The sequence below is a fragment of the Bos mutus genome, chromosome 8 (assembly GCF_027580195.1).
Source record: "Bos mutus isolate GX-2022 chromosome 8, NWIPB_WYAK_1.1, whole genome shotgun sequence".
Lineage (NCBI taxonomy): Eukaryota > Metazoa > Chordata > Mammalia > Artiodactyla > Bovidae > Bos > Bos mutus.
Window position 1 is genome coordinate 11,979,666 of NC_091624.1, and position 26,126 is coordinate 12,005,791.

Consider the following 26,126-nt stretch of genomic DNA (forward strand, 5'->3'; position numbering starts at 1 on the left):
CAGTCCATGGGGTCGCAAAGGGTAGGACACGACTGAGCAACTGAACGACTGAACTGAACTGAACTGAAAGCGGCAAGGCTGAGGAGGAGCTCTCTGGCTCAGGCCTCTGGGGGACCCGGCTTTGTGCCCCTCCTCCCTGCCTGGGAGGCTGGGGAGCAGCTGGTTCCCAGGCAGCCTCTTGCAGTGGGTTTCCAGTTAAGACACTGAAGCAGACACAGTACTACCCGGGCAGGGCTCCAGTGGAGGCTTTTAATGTTGCAAGAACCCCCTACACACACACAGACACGCACACGCGCATGCGCACACCCACACAGACACAGATACACACACACACACACACACTCTCTCGCTTGCTCGCTATCGCTCTCTCTCCTGGAATCCTGGTTTTCCCTCCTGTAAACTCTCCCAGCAGTCCTGCCCTGGAAGAAGCCCCACCCTCTGTTGAGACCAGCCCTAAATTCCTGCTCCCCTAACTGTGCTCCGCAGTCCCAACCTCCGGCTTCGGGAAGCGGATCCTGCAGACTCGTAAGTAAACGTCTGCTCCCGCACCTCTAGGGTACCTGGACCCGCCATGGCACAGCGTTTGCCCGGTGCTCGCCCTCTCCTAATGCTGGGTAACCTCTGCGTCTTGCACTCAGAGGAAACTTGAAAGCAGGATGTCCCGGCCATGTTCCTGCTCCCTGCAGGTTCTTAGAGATCGCAGATGGCTGCCTAAGAGAAGGGCATGGCCTGGCAGCATTTGGGGGTGCAGGCGTAGCCCCCTGCACCGGGCAGGGGGCTAGCAAGGAACTTGTGGGACAGCAAAAGTGGCACAAGCGTGGAAGAAGAAAGGCGGGAGTTTAACGCCAGCGTATGGGCAAGGCGAGGGGGTGGGATCCGGGGGTGAGTGATCCTGGACCCCATTCTCTGGCGGGTGGGACTTCTCTTGATCCTCGCCTGCGTCTGTGGTCGTCCGCCTTGCAGGGGTGCTTCCGGACTTAACGGCGAATCCAAAATTCTCAGCGGCTGCCTTTTTGAAGGGGGAAGACAGTTAGGCACGGTAAGGTTGCGGCTCGAACCACCTACATCGCTCCAAGCAAAATATTCTGACCCAAGAGCTCGGGGTCACTTGAATTCTCTTCTCTTGGCCTTGGGTGCTGGCAAATGTACTCTTGATTAATTCTTTGCTGCCAAAGAAAACGCGCGTTTGAAAATGAGGCTGAGCAGCATCGCCACCCAGTGGCTGTCAGTTTTGGAGACTGCTTGTCTTAGAAGGCAGCGCTCTGTCTGAAAGACGTGCATGGACTTCTAGTAGGTTCTTTGTGTTTGATGCTTTTTCTTAGAATTCACTTCATATGAGGAGAGAAATGGAATATCTGCACTCCAGGTATCTGTTCACTTCCTAGCCTTAGCAGTGGCTAGGAAAAGTCTGTGTAGGTTAATATTGTTACTTGCCTTGGAAATTTCTAAGGTAGACTCATTTCCTCATCTGTACACTGTGCCCTGGCAATGATAATAATACCCCTCTTACAGGGAAGTTATGAGGGTAAAATGAGATAAGTATGCCGTGCTTAGAACAGCAGGAGGAACAGTGAATACTAAATAAACATGATTGAGGTTAAATGATAAAGTTGATGATGGGTAAACCCTCTGTTTGCCTTCGGGCAACACTCAGAAGCCATAAGAAATCAGTCACATCATGACACTGACTGCATGTTTACTGATTCTAGGAGCTTCAGGATGGTTCATGCAAAGAGCTGGACCCTGAAGAAACATTTTGTAGGTTACCCTACTAACAGTGACTTTGAACTGAAGACAGTTGAACTTCCACCCTTAAAAGATGGAGGTAAGTCATACTCATGAGATTTAAGTTGGAAGAGACTGTGTCAGTTCACTTTTGCTGAACAACAAACCACCCCAACATTTAGAGACTTAAAACAATCATTTACTAGATCACGATTCTGTGGGTTGGCAGTTTAGGCAGGATTAAGTCGGCAAGCATTCTGTACATCTTATATGGGCTAAATGGTTCCTTCAGGATGGACATTACTCATATGTCATGTCAACTGTCCTTCTGAGGGTGCACTCCTGAGTTCTCCTCTCTGTGGCCTTTCTAACATGCTGGTTTGAGCTCTTTGTTATTTTCTGTGATTTCATAAATCTAGAGCAGCAGGCAAGCTGCTGCCTAGAACTGGCAAGCTCCAATGTGCAAGGACTGTTTGCTAATATGCTATTCATCAAAGCAAGTCACATAGCTAAGCCCAAATTCAAAGTATGGCCACAGACTTCTTTTTGGAGAAGGCAATGGCACCCCACTCCAGTACTCTTGCCTGGAAAATCCCATGGACGGAGGAGCCTGGTAGGCTGCAGTCCATGAGGTCGTTAAGAGTCAGACACAACTGAGCAACTTCACTTTCACTTTTCACTTTTATGTATTGGAGAAGGAAATGGCAACCCACTCCAATGTTTTGCCTGGAGAATCCCAGGGACAGAGCAGCCTGGTAGGAGGCCGTCTATGGGGTCGCACAGAGTTGGACTCGTCTGAAGTGACTTAGCAGCAGCAGTAGCAGAATTCTTTTTCCTTTTTAAGATTTTTTTTTAATGTGGACTATTTTTTTCAGCCTTTATTGAATTTGTTGCAATATTGCTTCTGTTTTATGCTTTGGTTTTTTTGGCCAAGAGGCATGTGGGGTCTTAGCTACCTGACCAGGAACCGAACCTGCACCCCCTGCACGGGAACGTGAAGTCTAAACCTCTGGACCACCAGGGAGGTCCCACCGTAGACTTTTTGGTGGGAAGATGGCAAAGACACTCCCACACAGCGATGGGTAGTATCTGTGGCCCTTTCACATCTACGGCTGAGACCTTTCCAAGGTTGTCTCTGTGAAGCTTCGATGTCATGTTGGAGGATTCCTCTTCTTTCCTTGGTAATTGCAACACACGCCTGGGGGCATGGTTCTTCCTGACTTTGGCCAGGCATGGGGGAGGATTTCCTCTCTGTCCCATGATAACAGTGGGGCTGCACTGCTAGCAGCTGTGTGCAGAGCTCAGACTTATCCCTGGAGCAAACAAGGAGGGGAAAGCTTCTTCACTGAGGGGCCTCCCATCCCCTTGGGGGAACTGGAAGGATGAGGCAAGCCTGAGGAAGTTGAAGGGAGAGAAACGGCAAGGCACCCCATCACGTGTTTGGAGATGAGCTTTGCAGAACATCTGCTAAGGGCTGTTTTCAGGCAGGTAAGCTTTGGGTAACAGGCATGCAATTAACTAACAGGGTTACTGTTATCCATCCATCTAGGTTGCCATAGCCAAAACCCAGAATCAAAATTCCAGAGGATGGGTGCATGAGAGTTACTCCAGGAAAATGCATGCATTGTAAAATACTAATGGGCTGATAATAAAACCCTATGTGACTCCCGTGGCCTAGCAGTTACAAATGTGGCCCTGGGCAAGATACTTATCAGATCAGATCAGTCTCTCAGTCATGTCCGACTCTTTGCAACCCCATGAATCGCAGCACGCCAGGCCTCCCTGTCCATCACCAACTCCCCGAGTTCACTCAGACTCACGTCCATCGAGACAGTGATGCCATCCAGCCATCTCATCCTCTGTCCTCCCCTTCTCTTGCCCCCAATTCCTCCCAGCATCAGAGTCTTTTCCAATGAGTCAACTCTTCGCATGAGATGGCCAAAGTACTGGAGTTTCAACCTAAGCTTTAATAAAATGGAAACAATAATTGTTCAGAACATCATAGGAAATAATCTATGTAAAGCATGAAGTGAATGCTGAGTAAATAGACATAAGAGAAAGCACAGGAAGTGCTCGCTCCGGAATCTTGGCTGCCATCTGGTGGGGCTGAGGCTGCGTGGTCACCAGTGCGCAGTGTGCGGGTGAGCCTTCGTGGGGGCCATCTCTTTCCCCTGCTCCCCAACTCGAAGCTCGGTACCTGTGGGACGCGGGGCAGGCCTACCCGGGTGTTCCAGGTCAAGGACAGACATGAAGACTGGTGCAATAATCGATAATCGCGGCGGCGCCGGGTCAGGGAGAGGCGCCGTAGAGCTCAGAGCTCGTTGAAGCCCGCTGGGCGGCTCAGGGATAGGCGGGGCGCTGTGTAATGTTCAAGCTGGGAAAGGCTTTACGTGGCTTGTCAGAACCGCATTTGTGGTTTCTTAGACAGTGAAGAAGGTGCAAACAGTGGACATTTTTTCCCGAGGTACTTCACACTGGATCCCAGAGAAGAGAGTTTTGTTTGGCGGGGATCATCCACAGAACCTGCCTTCTGGATCCACCATCACTGTTGGAGTCATTAAACTTACCCACATTTCAAAGGTCAAGAATGCAACTAAGCAAAGGCCAAAGGCTGACTTCTGTTTTGCTGTGAATGCAGGGAGGAGAAAATATTTCCTACAAGTCAGTGATCAGCAGGATCTAGTAGAATGAGTAAATGTGGTAAACAAAGCTATAAAAATTACAGTACCAAATGAGGTATTAATCTTTTTCTTTTTTTTAATTTATTTTTAATTGGAGGGTAAGTTCTTTACAATGTTGTGTTGGTTTCTGCTGTACAATAATGTGAATCAGCTATTTGTTGTTTAGTTGCTAAGTCCTGTCTGACTGTTTTCGACCCCACGGACTGTAGCCCAACAGGCTCCTCTGTCCATGGGATTTCCTGGGCAGGAATACTGGAGTGGGTTGCTGTTTTCTTCTCCAGGGAGTCTTTCCAACCCAGGGATTGGACAGCAGATCTCCTGCACTGGCAAATGGATTCTTTACCACTGAGCCACCAAGTATAATATATCCCCTCCTTCTTGAGCCTCTCTCCCATCCAGCTGCCCACCACAGCCTCATTCTGATAACCCAAGTCGCCAAGGTGAATGTGAAAGAAGCAAACGTCTTACAGAACTGACACTGTTGAGGTGTGCCCATTGTTACCCCAACTCAGCAAAGAGAAGTAAACGAATGTGGTGAAACTATTGACAGAAATAAGGTGAAGCGGTCACAAAGCCATCTTCCTTACTTTACTCCCAAACTGCCTTCAGACAGTGCAGTGATCAAAGCTGGTTATTGTGTCGAACAAGGAGCAGTGATGAAAAACCGAAAAAGAAGATGTTTTCAGCTGGATGGAAACACAATAGCCTACTCAGATCTGGACTGAAAAAGGAACCTCTCCGCATACAACCACTTAAAGAGCTTCATCAAGTCCAGGAACGTCAGCAAAGTGACATGATGATCAGGGACACCCTCTTTGACACTGTAACATCGTCCTGAACTTTCTATGTGCAGGCTGATGGCACAGTTGGATGCAAGCCGTTTTGGGTGCCATTGTAGTGCTGCAGGACCCGCAGATCTGCATCTTCTATGCCGCAGGAAGAAGGCTGTGAAATCTGTGTATACAGAAGAGCATTCCAACAGTCCTTCCGAATCCGAACATGCACTCTGCTCTGCCAGTGCTGCAGCAGCCACCCCACATTCCACAGCCTCTCGCAGCAACCCTTTGGAGGAAGGATTTTATGAATCTCTTGCCAAGGTCAAGCCAGGGAACTTCAAAAGCTTGACTGTCTTTTCCAAGAGAACCAGCTTCCACAGTGACTGAACACGCTCTGCTAAAACTTCAAAGTAAAAATCATCCTCAGGAACAAGTTTGTGACCCTGTGGACTTGGAGGACATGGGCCTTCCAGCCAGTGATGTGTATGTCAGGCGGAAACACGTGGAGCCTGACCTGCCTCATCCGCCCTCAGTGTTCTTTCACAAGGCTTCTCCTCAGTCATAAAGGGGAAATGGGTTTTAATGCATATAGTATCCTGCATCATTGCCATCCTCTCTTATAAGCTGGTAAGCCAAGAACAAAATGGGTTTAGAAAAGGCAGATGAACCAGAGATCAAATTGCCCACATTTGTTGAATCATAGACAAAGCAAGGGAATTCCAGTCAACTTCATTGACTACACTAAAGTCTTTAACTGTGTGGATCACAACAATCTGTGGAAAATTCTTAAAGAGATGGGAATACCAGGACCACCTTACCTGTCTCCTGAGAAACCTGTATGCGGGTCAAGAAGTAACAGTTAGAACTTTACATGGAACAACTGACTGGTTCAAAATTGGGAAAGGAGTATGACAAGGCTATATTGTCAGCCTGTTTATTTAACATCATGAGTACATCATGTGAAATGCCAGGCTGGATGAGTTACAAGCTGGAATAAAGATTGCCCGGGGGAAATATCAACAACCTCAGATACACAGATGATACCACTTTAATGGCAGAAAACAAAGAGAAACTAAAGAGCCTCTTGATGAGGGAAAAAGTTGGCTTGAAACTCAACTTTCAAAGAACTAAGATCATGGCATCTGTTCCCATCACTTCAAGGCAAATAGAAGGGGAAAAAGTAGAAGCAGTGACAGATTTTATTTTCTTGGGCTCCAAAATCACTGGAGACAGTGATTGCAGCCATGCAATTAAAAGATGCTTGCTCCTTGGAAGGAAAGTTATGACAAACCTAGGCAGCATATTAAAAAGCAAAGACATTACTTTGCTGACAAATGTCCATCTAGTCAAAGCTATGGTTTTCCAGTAGTCACATATGGATGTGAGAGTTGGACCATAAAGAAGGCTGAGCACTGAAGAATTGATGCTTTTGAACTATGGTGCTAGAGAAGTCTCTTGAGAATCCCTTGAACTGCAAGGAGATCAAAGCAGTCAATCCTAAAGGAAATCGATCTGAGTATTCATTGGAAGGACTGAGGGCTGAAGCTGAAGCTCCAATACTTTGGCCACCTGATGCAAAGAACTGACTCATTGGAAAAGACCCTGATGCTAAGAAAGATTGAAGGCAAAAGGGGTTGGCAGAGGATGAGATGGCCGGATGGCATCACCGACTCTATGGACATGAATTTGAACAAACTCAGGGAGATAGTGAAGGACAGGGAAGCCTGGTGTGCTGCAGTTCATGGGGTCACAAAGAGTCAGACAACAGCAAGCCAAGAAGCTAGGGAGTAACCTAACTAAATATAGTTTTGTAATAGTGGCCTACCCAAAGTGTGATGGGCCCTTTCTTGCTCTTTCCCTGGAGCCAGCTGGCATGGGCATCTAAGGCAGAGACCACTCCGCCACAGCTCTAGCCCACCAGACCAGCCTGTGCCCACTGCCCACCCACTGTGCAAGCGGCCAGGTGGGAGCTCCGCTCGAGGGATGCCAGCTCCCCGGCCACTTCATAGGTCAAAACTGACCGGGGAAGCCAGTGGCAGGCTGAGTCCAGGGTGCCTGCCACGTCAGACAGGATCCCAGTAACAGGCATGTCAACTCCTCCTGCGCGGCCATCGCGGTTTCCGCTGCCCACATGTCTTGCTCCTTGAGAGCTTGAGGATGACCTTGCTAGAGCAGCCCGTTACTTCCTGAGACCCGGCCGCTTTCTTGGGTCGCATCTTTCTACTCAGGGTGCAGTAGCGGCTTTGCTGCACCCTTGGCCAGTGCCAGAGTGAGCCCCTCCACACTCTGGCGAGCAGAACGAGCTTGGGCTCAGTAACAGTCTCTTTTAAAAAGAAAAGAAAAAAGCCCTAATGTGTCTCAGTAGCAACTGTCTGATGCTTTGTTTTCACACGGTGATAAAAGTGTGTGTGTGACATTTTTTTCCTAGTGAATTTGACAGTTTAAATGTTTCACAATTTAAAACATGAAAATGCTTCTTAAGTATTTTGGTTATTTTTAAAATGCCACTGTGACTTCCTATCAGATGTTCAAACTCTACGCATTCTTATTGGTTAATATTATTGAATGAAATAGTGCCAAAGATATCCAAACTCTTGACATCATCTGTGGCGCTGTAAAATGTACACTATAAATTGGACAGTTTTGAAATTATAACCATTTTTGATGCTCTGAATCTCAAGGTGAGCAGTGAGTTTTGCATAGAGGATATTATTGGACTAGCAGTAAGGGTTGTGGGTTATACTGGGGTGGAGGAAGGGGGGAGAATTAGAATTCAAATAAGCTATAACTCGGACATTTGTAAAACTTTAGTCAAGATGTACAGCATTTTGTGAAAATTCTTTGCTGTGAAACTTCTTGGAGATTTGATTTTCTTGTCAAAGTTTTGTAAATAGTCCTTACGTCCATGTTTGGGTAAGTGAAAGACCTCAAGTTTATATGTAAAGACTCCTGGAGTTTGTTTAAATTCACGTCCGTTGAGTCAGTGATGCCATCCAAGCATCTCATCCTCTGTCGCCCGCTTCTTTTGCCATCCATCTTCCCCAGCATCGGGGTCTTTTCCAGTGTGTCAGCTCTTCGGCTCTTTCTTCTATATTTGGATCAGTGAAAGACCTCAAATTTATATGTAAGGACCTCAAGTTTCTATGTAAAGACCCTTAGTCACGTGATCATAGTCTCTGCTTTTTTGTCACTATTAATCTATATTCAAGTGTCTGTGTTTTTTAATCTTGTTTAGGACTGTTTTGAGATTAATGTACTCAAAAGTCCTACATGATGGGTTTTATACAATTGGGATAAAATTAATTTTCAGTAGCATAGGTTAATGTGCTAAATAACATGCCATTTTGTGTTAGAGATACTGGAATACTGTTATTCTACTATCTGTGTAATATTTATATTTTAAATGTGTCTTTTTTAAAGATTTGTTTAATGTGGACCAATTTTAAAGTGTTTTATTGAATTTGTTACATTATTGCCTCTGTTTTATGTTTTGGTTTTTTGGCCCCAAAGCATATGGGATCTTAGCCCCCTGCATTGGAAGGTTAAGTCTTAACTAGACTGCCATGGAAGCCCCTCAATATATGTTTTAAAACACAAATTTGAGTATACATTTAATCATGGGGATATCATAAATATAAGCACCTCTCTAAAAAGTCATTATTTCAGGAGTTGAATAATAGACCAGTATGACCAAGTAGTGTTTTTATGGTTCAGTCTTAAACATTTGCTCTAAGAAAATAGTCTTGAATTTCACATGCTGCTGTTTTTATGATTTTTTGCCACATTATAGTACTGTGTTGTTTTGAATTCACACATGTCACTGTTTCTCCTTTCCATTTTCTAAGATGACTTCTTGTTTGAGAAAGAGAAAGAGGGAGTGGATTTCTTACTACAGTTTTGGGGTCTAGATGTTACTATCTATTTTACTACAATGATCATAGCATCAGTTTAAAAATCCAAATGCATAAAGAATGCACCACTCCACATTTTTATTCATAAGCTAATACTTTGAAAACTTATATTAGATTTTCTTTTTTGCAGTTACATTTGAAAATGATAGAATGAAAAAGCTTTATTTATTCTCTTTCTCTGCAGATATATCCATTACATCGGCTCTTTTAGAAAGCTCATTTTTCATGAACACACCTAAGACATATTGGGCAGACAGTTGGTAATATTCAGGACTTTAATACTGTTTTCTTTGGTACAGCTTCCATATTGCGTGTTCATTTTAATATTTTGGTATGGTAATTTAATATACTTCAGAGTGGAAAAATATTAGCTTTATTTTGGGACTTTTTATAGAACTACCCTTGTATTCAATAGCATAGGAAAATGTTCTTGTGAGTTTCAGGGTCTCTTTATCTCAGTACTTTTATGATTCTATGAAAATTATTTAATTATTTTAAAACTTATACTTTTGTTGTAAGTATGCCACATCTGAATTGTTAAAAAATTACTTTGAATACCTTAATATTTGCTGCATTTTTTTCTGTAACTATAACATGACTTCTTTCAGAATGGAAATATATGTGTGCTTCCCAATGTTTACTTTTGTGTCTGATCTCTTTATATGTCCAACTGTAATGATGAGAATAAATGTTCAAAATTAATTCTAAAACAAAAAAACATCCAGAAAGCACAGATGAGAGCATAAGCTTGAAGCAAAAAGACTGTCTTTGTTCATTGAGAAGGCCAGAGATAAGGCACAAGGCCAAGGTTTCTAATTGCCTGTGGAATGCTTTATTTTGCAGAGGTCCTGCTGGAAGCTTTGTACTTGACTGTGGATCCTTACATGAGGTATTATTTTCTTCTGGAAAATTCTTATGTTGTGCATTGGATACTACCTTGCCATGGGCAATCTTAGAATAATCCACTGTCACTTCCTCATTTCTCCCAGTATGATGTCAGTGATGGGATTCACAGATGCTCATCTTTTTCAGGCAAAAGTCTGAGCAGAATGGTGGTAGACAACACTGGCCCCTTTATTTTACAAGCATCCCCTATCTTATTGTGTTCAATTTGCCCCTCATCATTTATCAGAATTGCTTCCCAAAACACTAAAAGAAGAAATAAGCCAAACTCCAGTTTTTCCATGTCACTGTTGGCAAATGATTTGGGTATAGGAAGATGGCTGAGACTAAAATTAGATTTTCTTGCCTTTCCTTTACATATATTCTTGTAATTTAGGTAATCTGCAGCTGACTGAACTGTGTGTACTTAGTAAGCAATTCGGGGTGGGGAGGGAATAAAAGCTTTCATTGGCCACTGAGTCAATAACTTTTTGCCTAGGTGGACAATGCAGTCATCATTCTTTTAAATAAATTTTTTTCACAGTTGATTGATAGAGATTCAGATCTAAAGTGAAAAATGTATTTCCAGATGTTAACTAGCATTTCTTTTTGCATGTCTAGTGTTTTGGGTAACAAGTGCCCAGTGGTACCTGGGTTATGTTTTCAAAGTCATTGGTAGAAATTCAGCCACAATTGAGCGTGATGGTAAGATTCTCACGTTCATTTCATAGAAAAATACTACCAGATCAAAACTGCCTGTTACAGCTTTCCTCCCCAATTCCACCTAGTGGTACTGCCCTCATGTGGCTGGTTTCAGTTTTATATACACTTCCCTAGTGGTTTTCCATTTGGCTTGAAACTTAAGACAATTTCCTCCCAGATGCTCCTATATATTAAGAATGGTTTTGTTTTGTTTCAGAATTATGGCAAAAAGCTTGAAGGAGGGTGACATGATGATGGGAGAGCAAGTGGCCAGGTAGTGATATCCTTTTGTCCCACTGCTTGGAAAATATGTCTCCCCTTCACCTCCTGCTGGGCCCTGTTTCTGTCCATCACTCTTACAATCTCTTCAGGTTGCGTGGGTCACTCACTGTTCAACTTGGAAATTACCTGGGAAATCTGTCCTTTTCCTGACTAGCTGATGGGGAGGAAAGAAGGCGAACTTCTTATCATTGCAACTTAGCTTTGCTATCCTTACTTTTGAGGGTTTCCCTGGTGGCTCAGATGGTAAAGCGTCTGCCTGCAATGAGGGAGACCCGGGTTCGATCCCTGGGTTGGGAAGATCCCCTGGAGAAGGAAATGGCAACCCACTCCAGTATTCTTGCCTGGAAAATCCCATGGACAGAGGACCCTGGGAGGCTACAGTCCATGGGGTCACAAAGAGTCAGACACAACTGAGCGACTTCACTTTCTTGGAGAAAGAAAGTGAAATGGGGATGGGGAGGGAAGAAGGTGAAATTCTTATCATTGCAACTTAGCTTTGCTATCCTTACTTTTAAGTACTAAAAAAAAAGTGTATTCATGCAGTTCCTGATTATTATAAAAATTCAAATAAGATAAAAATTTATATATTGGAAACTAAAAGTTCCCCCATCATCTGAACCTTAGAGATGACTGTCGTTAATGTATTATTATTTCAAAAATTGTTCAGTACATGTACTAATATTTATAATCTTTAAGGGAATTAAAAGCCCTTCAGCAAATTGCTTTTCCTCAATATGTCATGGCTATCTTTTGTTGACAGTGTATAAATATACCACTTACCTCTTAATGGCTTGCAGATTACTCCATTGTTTTTATTGTTCTTCAGTCACTAAGTCCTACTCTTTGCAACCCCCATGGATTGTAGTCCTCCTGGTTCTTCTGTCTGTGGGTTCTCAGGTAAGAATACTGGAGTGGGTTGCCATTTCCTACTGCAGGGGATCTTCCCAGATCAGGGGTCAAAACTGCATCTCCTGCATTGGCAGGCAGACTCTTTACTTCTGAGCCACTTGAGAAGCCCATTCCATTGATACCTGACATTTAACTTATCTACTCCTGATAACAGCTCTTTCCAGTTTTTTCTACTGAAAATAGTTCTGCAAGGAATATGCATACATCGATCTGAGTATGTCTCTGTATTCTTTGCCTACCTGGATGACTATTGCTTTATATTGAATCCCCAGAAGTGTAAATTCTAGGTCAAAGAAGATGTACATTTTCATTTGAAGCAATAACGACAGATTTCACTTCAAAAAGATTATATCCATTCCTACCAAGAGTGTCTTAAAGAACTTATTTCCTTGGTAACTCTATGATCATTGCTAATTATCACTCTTGGCAATTTGAAGTGAATAAATGATAGTTAACTGATCTTGCTTATTCAATGCTTAGTTTAATTTGCATTTCTTTCATTATTAGTGATGTTGACATTCTCTTTGAAAATTAATGGTTTTCTTCTGTGAATTATCTGTTCATGTCATTTGCCTTTTTCTTTTAAGTCTTTTCATCCTTTAAAATGATCTGTAAAACTTCTTGTGTGTTATGAATATTAGTACTGACAACATTTGGGCCTTTGTTTATCTTTCTTTTGTGTCCAATTATAGCTGAAAATTTTTATGTGATAAAATTTCGTGATTAGAATGGCATTCTCCCCTCCAAAATTGCTACAATATTTATTCACTTTTCCTTATAGTATGTTATATTTTATCTTCTAGAAATTTAATTTTTATTTTGGAGCAAGGACTAAAGTGTTTATGCTTCAAATGACTAGCAAGTTATAATACCATTTATTGAAATCTTATTTGGATTTTTGTTGGGATTTTAATGACTTTATAGATTCATTTAGGGGAAACTTATTTACAATATTTCTCTCCAAACACAAGGTATATATCTCTTCATTTATCCATTTTTGTCTCATGGCCTAAAGTTTTCTTCATATAGGATGAGATTGAATAATAGTGAAGTAGATCATACTTCCATGCTGAGGGAGAGGGACAGTGAGAGAGGAAATGTTGAGGACTCAAGAGAGAGGAAGGGCTGAGAGATGAAGGGCAGCCTCTGAAGAAGAGAAGAGATGATGTCCGGGTCACCTTGAGCCAGAGGATGAACTTCTCATGCTTAGAGAGGAGTGAGTGAGGACAGGGACAGATGCTGGACCAGTTGAGAATTCCTCTCTGATGGCCCATGTTGTTTTCTCAAGGAGAGACCAGTGGCTATTCTGATGGAGAGATGTGGTAGGCTATTTGATCAAGGACTATGAAACTCAGTGCCCTTTGTGGACACTAACCATGCAGCATACAGACTCCCTTGAAAGGAAAGGGGTCTCACGCGTCTGAATGTGCTTTCTCTTTCAGAGTTGTGGAAAGTAAAAATTCAGCCTTCCCAACAGGAACTATTGTGCTGGCTCCTTCTGGCTGGACAACGCATTCCATTTCTAATGGGGAAAAACTGGAAAAGGTGCTTGCAGAGTGGCCAGACACGTTACCACTGTCTCTGGCTCTGGGAACGGTTGGCATGCCCGGGTGAGTTTCATGGGTATATTTCACTCGTTTGAATCCCTGACGTTTTGGTTTTCCAAAATGGTTGGTCCAGAGCTTGAATAACAAGAAGAGACTTGAGGCATTCTAAGCTCAGGAGTGGATTAGAGAGGATGATGGGACTAAGAAGGGAAGAAGAGGGGCTGGAGGGGAGAGAGGAGGGCTCAGGTACAAGGAGGAAGTGCCAGTGAGGAACAGCATGCAGCATGGTCCCTCTCAAGCCTCCGGCAAGTGGTGACACAAAGAAACCAGCTCCTTCAGTCCCTGGAAAGGTCTTCCTTCACCCCTCACTCATCTGCCTCTGTTTCAGAGCTTAAAGGGAGAGAAAGTTCAATGTACCTTGGCCTTTCTGTATCACCTCTGATTCCTCACCATCTTTCGACATCTGAGTTTCCAGAGGTGTCAGGGGATCTGAAATTTAATAACTGAGATGAATCACAATAGTTGTACAGTCACTCAGGGTGGATAGCTTTAAAATAGCCCAGTGTCTCTTGGCCTGGCGCTCAGGAAGACTCCTGGTCAGTTGATCCTGCATCTGCTCTCCAGGCCCCAGCTGCTGTCTGCACCTCAAGGTTCTTCTCGTGCCCTGGAGAAGCAAGGTTGACAGAATTCCTTTCGGAGTCCCCAAAACTTTTCTAGGCTGAAGAGTTTCTTTAAGTTATGTGATCTTTTTCTCCCTTCTTTCCTTCTTCCCACTCTTCTGCCCTCCTTCTTTTTAACCTTTTGGAGGACTTCTAGAGAATGAAATGAATGATCAGCCTCCTGCATAACCAGTCCCTTACATCTCAAGTTCATGTAACACTCAGAATTTGAACTCCTCAGAAGTCCCACAATCAGGAGACAACATTGTGAAATTAGAGGACGCTTAATGCCTTCTTGGGCCGCCCAGGTGGCGCTAGTGGTAAAGAACCCGCCTGCCAATGCGGGAGATTTAAGAGACGCAGGTTTGATCCCTGGGTCAGGAAGATTCCCTGGAGGAGGGCATGGCAACCCACTCCAGTATTCTTGCCTGGAGAAGCCCATAGACTGAGGAGTCTGGTGGGCTACAGTCCATGTGGCTGCAAAGAGTCAGACCCTACCGAAGTGACTTAGCGATGCCTTCTTACATACAAATAGTGGGCACTAAACAGAATGACAGCCCTTCTCGATCTTTCCTGGCAGGCCTGTGCCCTCTACAGTGACAGCACTTCCTCTCACCGTATTATTCCACCCATCGTTCTCTCTAAATTGTGACCCAGGGGTAGGAGCACAGGGGTGAAGGCAGACATGAAGAAACCACAAGGTCAGTCTCCCATGACTTAGTTGGAGAGAAAATAATTCATAAAATATTAGGAGATTTGAATTCTAAAACAGAAGACAATTTATTCATTTGTGGGTACATTTCTCATTCACCTGTTCCAAGTCCCTAAGGAGTACGTTTTTACTCCAATCAACTTCATACAGTGGTTCTCAAAGACTGGGTGGGAGGGGTTATACAAGCCACATTTCTAGCCTCCCCTAGCAACACATCACCCATTCTTTGAGAATTTTTGCCTAGATGAGCCGCTTATCAACAGGATGGATCAACACTTCCAGAATCCAGGAGCTTCTGCTCATCTATGAAAGAAGTTGAACTTTGAAACCTAGGGACTTTCAGCTGTCCAGTCTGTCTCTTTCAGCTGTCTCCAAAGATTTCACATCCTCCCAAAGTATTGCATTATTTCTGTCAATGGGACCTCTGTCTTCCTCTTTGGCTGCAAGAGTTTAAGTGTTTTTCTCTCCAACATGTTGATTCTATCCAGTCACCCTTCATCCAAAGTATACCTTAAATTTTCTTTATTGTTGGCGTCTCCATCTTATCTCCAGTTTACTTTTATTCTTTTATTACTTTGTAATTAATTTTTGGGGGGTTGTGCGGGGTCTCTGTTGCTGCACTCAGGCTTTCTCCAGTTGCACGTGGGGGCTGCTGTCCCTTGTGGTGCATGGGCTTCTCACTGCAGGGGCTTTTCCTGTTGTGAAGCACAGGCTCCAGGCACAGGAGCTTCAGTTGTTGAGGCTCATAGGCCCCGGAGTGCATGGGCTTCAGTAACTGTGGCACACGGGCTTACTTCTCTGCAGCATGTGCAATCTTTCCAGACCAGGCATTGAACTCACGTCCCTTGCACTGGCAGGGGATACTTATTCACTGTCACACCAGGGAAGTTCTCCAGTTTACTTTTAAAAGATGATGTTTGGGAAAGACCCTGTATGTCTTAAGTCAGTATATCTAATTAAAGGCTGATTTTGCAAATATCTAGAAGGGATATTGGAGGAGGGAGCCTAAGGATTGTTGTGGATGGCATGATCCTATCTGAAATATACCTTCTGCTTCTTTCTGGGAGTTAGGCTAACTTATCCATACACTCTGGTATCAGCGTCCATTAAGGTAGTGGTTCCCAGTTGTTTGCATTCATAAGAATTACCTAGAATCCTATTAAATTCAGATTTCCACGTCCCAGTATTTTTAAATCAGTGGGACGGGGCATCTAAATTTTTAATAAAACTTCAGTTGATTCTGAGGCAGATGGTTGTTCCATCCATCTTTTGAAAAACACTGGGTCAAGGGGACTTTAGATTTTTGGGTCCTCAGAAAAAGTGCTCTCTGCCTTCTTTGCTTTCCCTTCAATGCCCAACTGTATCTGGCCCTCAAATGTAATCAGAGGCTGAGTAAGCTTAAGTTATGCCAGCGTGTAGCTTTGTTTTACACAGAAATAACTTTCTAAGAATCTGTCTGAAATTTTGCCAGTGGCTCAACAATCACCATGATGGAACAGGTTTCGTGGGCTCAGACTCAGGGGTACAAAAATAGAACTTAAAAATTTTCTACTCCTGTGTTTCATTTCTATCTCCAGCTGATATAGTAAAATAAACCTTAGTTAAACCAATGATTTCTCACATCGTTTCAGGATCATACTCATAATTTCCTTTGTCTTCTCCCTAGGTTAGATGCAAAGGTCCTAGGGCTAACACAAACCCAGTGCTAGTAGAGGCAGGGAACAACTTCTTGCTCTGGATCTGTCTTAGTCTTATGCTGGTCATAAGTCTTATGCTTTGAGACTTCAAAGTGTAACTTTTCCGACTGAGTCCTCAGCCGCATCCCTTCTGAGCTGGGACCCTACTGAGGCATGGTGGTTTCCTCTCCTCGTCCCCGCTGGTGCCGTCTGAGCTGCATCTTTGCAGGCCCACTACTTCTTTCCCCGCCAGCTGACTTTGGCATTTCACTTCAAACAAGATGCGGGGACTGTTTCTTCCTCACACTTCAGAGCATGGGAAACTCAATGTGTTTCTCCCTGACCCCCTCAGGCCTAGATACCATCCACATACAGTCATCTCTGCTCTGGGACTAGGGTGCCATGATGACATGGAGGCTTTCCCCACGAAGCTCATCATCTCCCTAGGACTTACATGGGAATGAGGCATAAGCTTTCTGTTCTGGGATCCCTAAGGTTTAAGGTTTAAGGTTCCTTCACCCTTGAAACCTGGCCTGGGGATGGACAAGATACTGCTCTTTTTGAGCCACCTCACTGTTCCATCCATAGTTCCCATCATCTTTATTCCTCTCCTAGAGGTAAGGAAGGAGGAAGTGGACCATTGGTAGCTGGTAACATCCATTTCCTATATTTTCTGTCTTTTACCTGGACCCATGGCATTGGGCTGCTGAGAAGGTCTTCCGGGTATAAATAAATGAGATACAGAGGAAAGAAACACATTTATCCACATAGTCTTGCTTTTCTTCCCTCAGCCTAACAGCCTACTTTGGCCTGTTGGACATCTGTGGAGTGAAGGGTGGAGAAACAGTGCTGGTTAGTGCGGCAGCAGGAGCAGTGGGCTCTATTGTGGGGCAGATCGCTAAGCTCAAGGTAAGTGGCTTCCTCCATAACAACCACTCACTTGACACCCACAGTGTGCACTGGGAAGGTAGCAGTGGACACAGCAGACCTTGCCTCATCTCTGGGAGTTTGGTCTAGTTGACCTCTTGTAGAAGTTGGATATTGGGAATGGCTGAGAAATGGGGGGAACAGGGAAAATGGTGCAGCAATGATGACCTGAATGTTGTTATTTGATAACATTGCAGGTATCACATCAGGAATGGACTCTGCTACAGTAGCGAGTTTGTGAACTATTCTCGTAGTTTTTACTGAATGTCTCTTGTTACAGCTTAATCTCCTTTCTCTGTGATTGCCCCGAACAACTGAAAAAGGGACTTGATCAGCCAACCAAGAGTCACTGCCCCTATGGCCCCATTTCAAAGGTTATTGCACTCAGCCCAGAGAAGTGGGGCCCTAGCTTGGGAACTAACTCATGGGAGGCACCCAGGCCTTGGAAACACTGGCTCTGATACGGACAGGTGTTTGTACTTGAGATCTGATCTGATGGTGGGAGTACAAGACATCAGGCAGCTCAGATGTGATCAGGATGTACCACTTTATAGAAATGTTCCAAGGTGATCTGGTTTGGCTGATCCTTTGCCAGAGGGTGGATGTAGGACCTAGTTCCAGGGCCTAGTTTCCAGTGAAAAAGTCAGGGAGAATACAGATGAGTACAGGGCTATAACCAACAGCCAAGTGTTGGGGCTGGTATCCAGTGCTGATGGGCACTTGGAATACAAATAGATGAGGCTATCATAGTGGTTGCAGGAAGAATTTATTTAAATAAGTAAATAAGAATAAATGTTGAATTTTATCATACTTTGCAGTTAAAGAATTATGTTAGTTTCCTAATCTTAAGCCATAATAGCATTCTGGAATAATCTTTATTTACCTATGGTGTATATTAAATTTATACTTTTGGAATTGATCCAATAACATTATACATAGAATTTTTGCATCTATATTCATAGGTGAGTTTGGTTTAAAGTTTGGAACCTATCAGTGTTTAGCTTTGGGTTATACTAGCCTTATAAAATGAATTAGTAATATTTCCAAATTTCAAATTTTAAATGTTTTATTAAAATGTTAGGGGATTTTGAGGGGGGAGTTCCCTGATGGCATTATGGTTAGGACTCTGTGCTTTCTCTGCTGAGGACACAGCTTCAGTCCCTGGTCAGGGAAGTATGAGCCCTCATGCCACATGGTATGGCTAAAAAAATAATTTTTTTAAAGGCATTTTTATTTCAAAAGTTTGATAGGACTTATCCTTAAACCTGTTCTTTTAGAAACTTCACTAGCGACTGCCATGTTAAGAAGTCAGTGCTTAATCCTTAGATGAGTGACATGCTTAATCCTTCATTTTAGAGAAATCACCTTGGCCTTTGGAGAACAGTTCATAGGGACATGATGCTAGGAACAAGAAGTCAAATTAGGAGGCTCTTACAATAATCCAGATGAAAATTATGATAGACTGACAGTGAAGACAGAAAGTCAGAAGTAGCTTTTAAGGATATTTGGTGAAAAAGAATAAAACCTGGTGATTGGATGTGGATAGAAGAGGGCGGAAAGCAAGCATCTCCTACAACCCAGGTGTTTCAGGTCTGGTTAACTGGGTAACTGAGTATCACTCACTACAATAGAGAACAGAGGAGGAACACCAGGTAAAAAGCAAGGAAAAAAATACATTCCACTTTAGACACACTGATATGTGTCTGAAGGCTCCACAGGCTATCCATGTGTAGATTAGTAGAGGTCTTTAGAAATACTGATTTGGAACTCAGGGTGGAGGCCTGGCTGGAGTTAAGAGACAAGGGAATCATCTGCAGGAAGGTGGCAGTGAGGTGGTGAGAGTAAATGAGATCATCCCATGAGAGTGTATGCTTAGAAGGAACAAGGACCAAGCATAGACTGTGCAAAATCATTTCTTCTTGAATCAGGAATGAGTGGAAAAACTATATGGCAGCTGTTTGTGCAGATATATACATGTATGCACCCAATCCAGGTGAAGGTGAACAGAGGCTGATATTCTGGTCTTCACAATGCATTCAGAATAGAACTTTCTAAAGAGCTACTCTCTATGTGCCAATATAATCTCTATTCTCAAGCTGAATGCACTCTGCTTCCTCTATCATTAGGCAGTATCTAGTCCAATGCTTTGGGCCAAATCACAGAATATGGGGCAGTTACCTGGAGGTCTCTCTATGATATGAGAGTTACAGGGCTGGGCCAAAATTACAGTCTAAAGTGCCACTGCCCCAAGAGATAGCATGGAAGTCACTGCAAGGGAGAAGCCCCAACACGAAGAAACAGGAGAGTCAAATGAGTGGGCTGTCAAGCCAGCAGGTTGAAAAGAGCTGCCAACCACCTAAACGTAGGAGGGATCTGTTGGGTGGGCAGAGGCAAGCTGAAGTTACATTTGGGTTGTATCATAAGCTGGTTTAGGGACTAATCTAACCTCTAGGGTCTATTGACCCATTATATATGTGACTCAGCACCTAGGAGGGTGTTCTGGGGGAACCTGGCCATTCCAGTCTCGGAGGATATAGTTTGCCCTGGTTGTGGTTTATAAATGGTTACCATTTTTCTCCCCATTTAGGGCTGCAAAGTTGTTGGAACAGCAGGGTCTGATGAAAAAGTTGCTTGGCTTAAAAAGCATGGATTTGATGTTGCCCTTAACTACAAAACAGTGAAGTCTTTGGAAGAAGCTCTGAAAGTAGCTGCTCCCGAGGGTTATGATTGTTATTTTGATAATGTAAGTACAAATTAGACTTACTATCTGACTTAGGAACAAAGTACTGTACCAGGAAATCTACTTCTAGAGTTTCCATCTAAAAACATGAGGAAAGCCCATATGCCCTTTAAAAAAAAAAAAACAGCTTTATTGGGACTTCCCTGGTGGCTCAATGACAAAGACTCCCTGCGCCCAGTGCCAGGGGCCTGGGTTCGATCCCTGGCCAGGGAACTGGACCCCACAAATAAGAGTTCACATGCCACCACTAAAGATCCCATATGCCGTAACTAAGACCTAGTGCAGCCAAATATATAAATAATTTAAAAAATTTTTTGAAGGCATTTAACAACAAAAAAAATTTTAAAAAGCTTTATTGAGATATAATTTACCCATTTAAAGTATAAGATTTGATCATTTCTAGTGTGTTCACAGAATTGTACACCTCTTTGCACAATTTTAGAACATTTTCATCAAGCCAAAAAGAAATGCTGTGCTCAGTATTAGTTATTCCCCCTAAAGTGCTCTTTGGTGACTGGCTTCTTACACGTAACATGTTTTCAAAACCCACCCATGTTGTAGCATGTTTATCAGTATTTCATTCCTTTTTATACATTTTTCATTGAAATGTAGTTGATTTTCAGTATTGCTTCCTTGCTTTTTATGGCCAAAAATATTCCATTGTATGGACACACCACGTTTTATCAGTCATCCATCAGTTGATCGGCAAATGAGTCATTCACATTTGGCTATTAAGTATAAGGCTATTTTGATCATTCATATGCAGTTTTTGTGTGGATATAAATGTTCATTTCTCTTGACTACAAGTAGAACTGTCAGGTCATATGGTAGCACCATGTTTAACATTTTGAGGAACTGCCATCAGTTCAGTTCAGTCGCTCAGTCGTGTCCAACCCCCTTTGCTACCTGATGGACTCCAGCACGCCAGGCCTCCCTGTCCATCACCAACTCCTGGAGTTTACTCAAACTCATGTCCTTTGAGTAGGTGATGCCATCCAACCATCTCATCCTCTGTTGTCCCCTTCTCCCGCCTTCAATCTTTCCCAGCATCAGGGTCTTTTCCAACGAGTCAGTTCTTTGCATCAGGTGGCCAAAGTATTGGAGTTTCAGCTTCAACATCAGTCCTTCCAATGAATAGTCAGGACTGATCTCCTTTAGGATGGACTGGTTGGATCTCCTTGCAGTCCAAGGGACTCTCAAGAGTCTTCTCCAGCACCACAGTTCAAAAGCATCAATTCTTCGGCACTCAGCTTTCTTTATAGTCCAACTCTCACATCCACACATGACTACTGGAAAAACCATAGCTTTGACTAGATGGACCTTTGTTGGCAAAGTAATGTCTCTGCTTTTTAATATGCTGTCTAGGTTATCATAACTTTTCTTCCAAGGAGCATCTTTTAATTTCATGGCTGTAGTCACAATCTGCAGTGACTGAGGAACTGACATACTATTTTGCGAAATGGCTGCACTATTTTACATTCTCACCAGCAATCATGAGGGTTTCAATTTTCCCAAATCTTTACCGTGTTTATTATCTGTCATCTTGATTGTGGCTATTCTAGTGAATTTGGAGTCATAATTCATTGAGGTTTTAATTTGCATTTCTTCAGTCACTAACGGAGAAGGCAATGGCAACCCACTCCAGTACTCTTGCCTGGAAAATCCCATGGACGCAGGAGCCTGGTAGGCTGTAGTCCATGGGGTCGCTAAGAGTTGGACACGACTGAGCGACTTCACTTTCATTTTTCACTTTGACTTTTCACTTTCATGCATTGGAGAAGGAAATGGCAACCCACTCCAGTGTTCTTGCCTGGAGAATCCCAGGGACGGCGGGGCCTGGTGGGCTGCCGTCTATGGGGTCACACAGAGTCGGACACAACTGAAGCAACTTAGCAGCAGTCAGTAATCATATTGAATTTGTCTTCATGTGCTTAGTGGCCATTTGTTTGTCTTCTTTGGAGAAATGTTTGCTTAAATCCTTCACCAACTTTCAGTTGGGTTATCTGTTGAGTTGTCAAAGATTTTTATATATTCTGAATACAAGTCCCTTATCAGATATAGTCAGTGCTCAGTATTCCTGGTTGTTATATTCTACAAAGTTGCTACAGACACTGAACCGTTGATCCAACTGGAAGCATACTCATGCATGCACGTATCTTACATGGATTATGATCTTAAGTCCTTCTCATAGCTTCTATTTTATTATTATTTTTTTTAATTGAGGTTAAAAAGTGTTAAGTAACTTGTCTGAGTCTCTGCCACAACTAATCCTCCCACAGCTGAGATGCCTACCCCATCCAACCAGCCCCTGAACTGGAGCTTCTTGAACCACTTGGCACTGCCCCCTACTGTCTTCATCTTCTGATAATCTCTGCATGAGTTGAAAAAAGAAAGCAGACCCTTGGCCTTTTTTGACCTTAGCTGGGAACTATGTCTGTGAATGACCAGAGAAAGCTCTGAGTATTGATTCTGGAGTTATAAATAAATTTTAGCAAGTAATCTAATTCTCAAATATGGAATATATTAGTATATTTTTAATTAAAATACCTCCTGTATATGGTTTGCAAATATTTTCTCTTATTCTGTAAGTTGCTTTTACCTTTTTTTTTTTTTTCTTTTACTTTCTTGATGGTATCCTGAAAGCACAAAAGTATTAACTTTTGATGAAGTCCAAATTCTGTTGCTTGGGCTTTTGGTGTCATGTTTAGGAAGCCTTCGCCTTATCCAAGGTCACAAAGGGTTTACTCCTATGTTTTTTTCCCTAAGAGCTTAATCGTTTTAGCTGTTACATTTAGGTCTATAACACATTTTAAGTTACTTTTTGTGTATCCTGTAAGGAAGAAGTCCGATTTCATTCTTTTCTTTGTAGATGCCTACAGTTGTTCTGCACCATTTGTTAAAAAGATGTTTTTTCTCGTGTTGAATTGTTTTGGCACTTTTCTCAGAAATCAATTGACAACAAATGTGAGGCCTCACTTTTGCACTCTCAGTTTAGTACTGTTGATCTGTTTCTGTTCTCACTCTGTCTTGATTAATATAGCTTTGTAGTACGATTAATATAGCTTTGTAGTATGTTTTTGGAGAAGGCAATGGTGCCCCACTCCAGTACTCTTGCCTGGAAAATCCCATGGACGGAGGAGCCTGGTGGGCTGCAGTCCATGGGGTCACTAAGAGTCGGACACGACTGAGCGACTTCTTTGATTTTTCACTTTCATGCATTGGAGAAGGAAGTGGCAACCCACTCCAGTGTTCTTGCCTGGAGAATCCCAGGGACGGGGGAGCCTGGTGGGCTGCTGTCTATGGGGTTGCACAGAGTCAGACACGACTGAAGTGACTTAGCAGTGGCAGCAGCAGCAGCAGTACGTTTTGAGATCGGAAATTATGAGTCCTCCAACTTTGTTCTTTATATGGCTTCTGAGTTATTTTCCCGTACTTCTGGATAAGGGAAATGAGATTATTGAACTGATCAGAAAACCCCAAAATATAATAAAGCAAAATGTATAAGTTATATAAGTTATGTTCCTACAGTCAAATAAAAATGCCCAGTTTCTAAAAATGTATTTTTCTAAATTCAGTTTTTAGCCCTGCTGTACTAACTTAATCAGTGTTATTGCTGCTAAAACAAGTATCGTGAAATGATGATTGTGAGTTAATGATTCCCCTGAATTTGGTAGAGTTTATTTAAAGGTTTTGGTTTTTGTTTCCCTGTCTGCTAGGTGGGTGGAGAGTTTTCCAATGTTGCTATCACCCAGATGAAGAAATTTGGAAGAATTGCTATATGTGGGGCCATCTCTGTATACAACAGAACCAGCCCACTTCCCCCAGGTAATGAGTTCATGCACACGATCAGAGGTGTAGAAAGATGGGAGGAAGAGATGATTCACAGATATGGTACAGGCCAGTGACTACTGGAATATTTTAAAAGATTTCCTAATATTCTTGATTAAATGCTATTAACCAAAAATATGTAATTGTGTATATTTGAGCTAAGTCAGCTTATATTGGATTTTGACATAGAGAAAAAACAGGATCTGAAAATATGGATGAAACAGTTATTAAGTTTTAGGTTTTTTACCTACTGTATTCTAAAAAGCTGTAAAAAGTCATGATTTCATTTAGAAATAGAACACATTGGTCTGACTGGTAAAATATTAGAGGTCTTCAGGATACTGGGGATGTGCTGGAGGTTTGGGGATGGGTAGACTTGATGTGGGTACAGGGAAAACGGGCTGCCATTTCCTTCAGACTGTAGTGGGCAGAACTTCCTGGAGCAGCAGAACAGCCAGGCCTCACCACACTGACAATTTCCACTAAAAGGGAAAGGAGTGTCCTTTCTCTACATTCCTAGAATGTCCTTGTTTTGCTTCTCCTCTGCCCTGCCATGCCCTCCGCTCCTGCTTCTCCACTCTTATGCTGAGACCTCCCCCTCCCACCTCCAGGCCCAGGTCTCTTATTGAAGGTGGGGAGATGAATGGGCCAAAGGACCAGAGACTCTTTCCTATTAGTGACAGAAAGTGAAAGTCACTTAGTTGCATCTGACTCTTTGTGACCCCATGGACTACAGAGTCCATGGAATTCTCCAGGCCAGAATACTGGAGTGGGTACCTGTTCCCTTCTCCAGGGGATCTTCCCAACCCAGGGATCGAATCCAGGTCTCCCGAAGTGCAGGTGGATTCTTTACCAGCTGAGCCACAAGGGAAGCATTAGTGATAGACTCAAAACAAAGGCTGATCTTCTGAACACTTCATACAGAACCCCTTTCTGCTACAAGGATTCTGTGCTGTTGAAGAGATTACAGATTTACCTGTGGTCAAAAAAAAAAAAAAAAAGAGGAGGGAAAAAAACAAAAAGGAATCATCCAGATCACCATCAGGATCCTAACAACCATAAATAAATGCGTTATTTGTTCTATGATGGGCTTCACTCGTGAGGAAGAAACCTTATAGCTGTGCTAGTTAGCACCTTGGCTGCACTGAGAGAGGTGGGTGGGAGTCGAAGGGTCTGAGGAAGGATCACTTGTAGATTCCCTGTTGGGTTGTGAAAGGTCAAAGGGGACACTCCAAGGCACTGGGGAATCTTATTAGGGACTTTTTTTCCTCCATATTTTTCTAATTGATGCTAAGCTAGAATCCTGGGGAATCCTTCTCCTGCCAATTGAGCAGAGCTCCAGGGTGCATTTTCCTGACCACAGCCAAATATTTTGGATACAGTAACTTGATCTAGCCTTTTGAAATTCATCTGCTCAGACAGGTTATGAGATGTCAGCTGGTATTGTCCATTCCATCTTAAGCAGGTGACATTCTGCCTGCTGGTGATCTCTAGGAACTCTAACATGTTTCACTATTAGGGGAGCTCAGAGACAAGTAATTGTTTCCCCCGGCTTTCATGCCATATTTGTTTTCCGCTCAAATAAAGAAACGACATCCCCAGTAGCGTAGACAATCCCAGGAATAGTATTTCATCCTCTTCCAAGATGAGGAGATGAGGATTCCACTCCTTAACCCAAGAGAAATATAGCTGGGGTGAGTCTTCCAGCTGTGAGTTGTGCTCAGTCCTGTCTATTACCACAAACTTAATGACTTGAAACAACACAAATTTATTCTTACAGTTCTAGAACTCGAAATGGGTTAGCAGGGCTACTTTCCTTCCGAAGGCTCAGATTCCTTGCCTTTTTAAGTTCTCGAGGCCACGTGCATCTCTTAGCTCATGGTCCCTTCTTCCGTCTTCAAAGCCAGCAGCACTGATTCTTCAAATCTCCCTCCATCTCTATGATCTCTGCTTCCATCATCACATATTTTTTTCTCAATTCTAATTTTCCTGTATCCCTTTCTTCCTTACAAGGACTCTCATGTGAGCCCACCTATGTAATGCAGAATAATTTTGCCATCTAAAGCTTCTTAACTTGGTCCTATCTGCAGAGTCCCTTTTGCCACGTAAGGTCACATAGTTAAGGCTCTGGGATCTAGGACATGGACGTCTTGGGGCAGTTACTCTGCC

At 43.0% G+C, this 26,126-nt stretch overlaps 1 protein-coding gene and 1 pseudogene across 2 annotated transcripts in view; both read left to right on the plus strand.

The window, feature by feature from the left end:
- Positions 1-332: 332 nt before the first annotated feature.
- The window catches only part of PTGR1 (prostaglandin reductase 1), a 31,029-nt gene continuing 5,235 nt past the window's right edge, over positions 333-26,126 (plus strand). The window contains exons 1-9 of one of the 2 annotated variants that reach the window (XM_070375114.1): positions 333-525; positions 964-1,039; positions 1,710-1,825; positions 9,937-9,982; positions 10,895-10,951; positions 13,311-13,478; positions 17,254-17,371; positions 19,977-20,132; positions 23,846-23,954. In XM_070375114.1, coding sequence (XP_070231215.1) covers positions 1,720-1,825; positions 9,937-9,982; positions 10,895-10,951; positions 13,311-13,478; positions 17,254-17,371; positions 19,977-20,132; positions 23,846-23,954 — 760 coding nt within the window. In that variant the 5' untranslated portion in view covers positions 333-525; positions 964-1,039; positions 1,710-1,719. The remainder of the gene's footprint in view (positions 526-963; positions 1,040-1,709; positions 1,826-9,936; positions 9,983-10,894; positions 10,952-13,310; positions 13,479-17,253; positions 17,372-19,976; positions 20,133-23,845; positions 23,955-26,126) is intronic. The other variant, XM_005906577.3, reaches the window with a different exon arrangement.
- LOC102272135 (pleckstrin homology domain-containing family A member 1-like) lies at positions 3,973-9,923 on the plus strand (annotated as a pseudogene).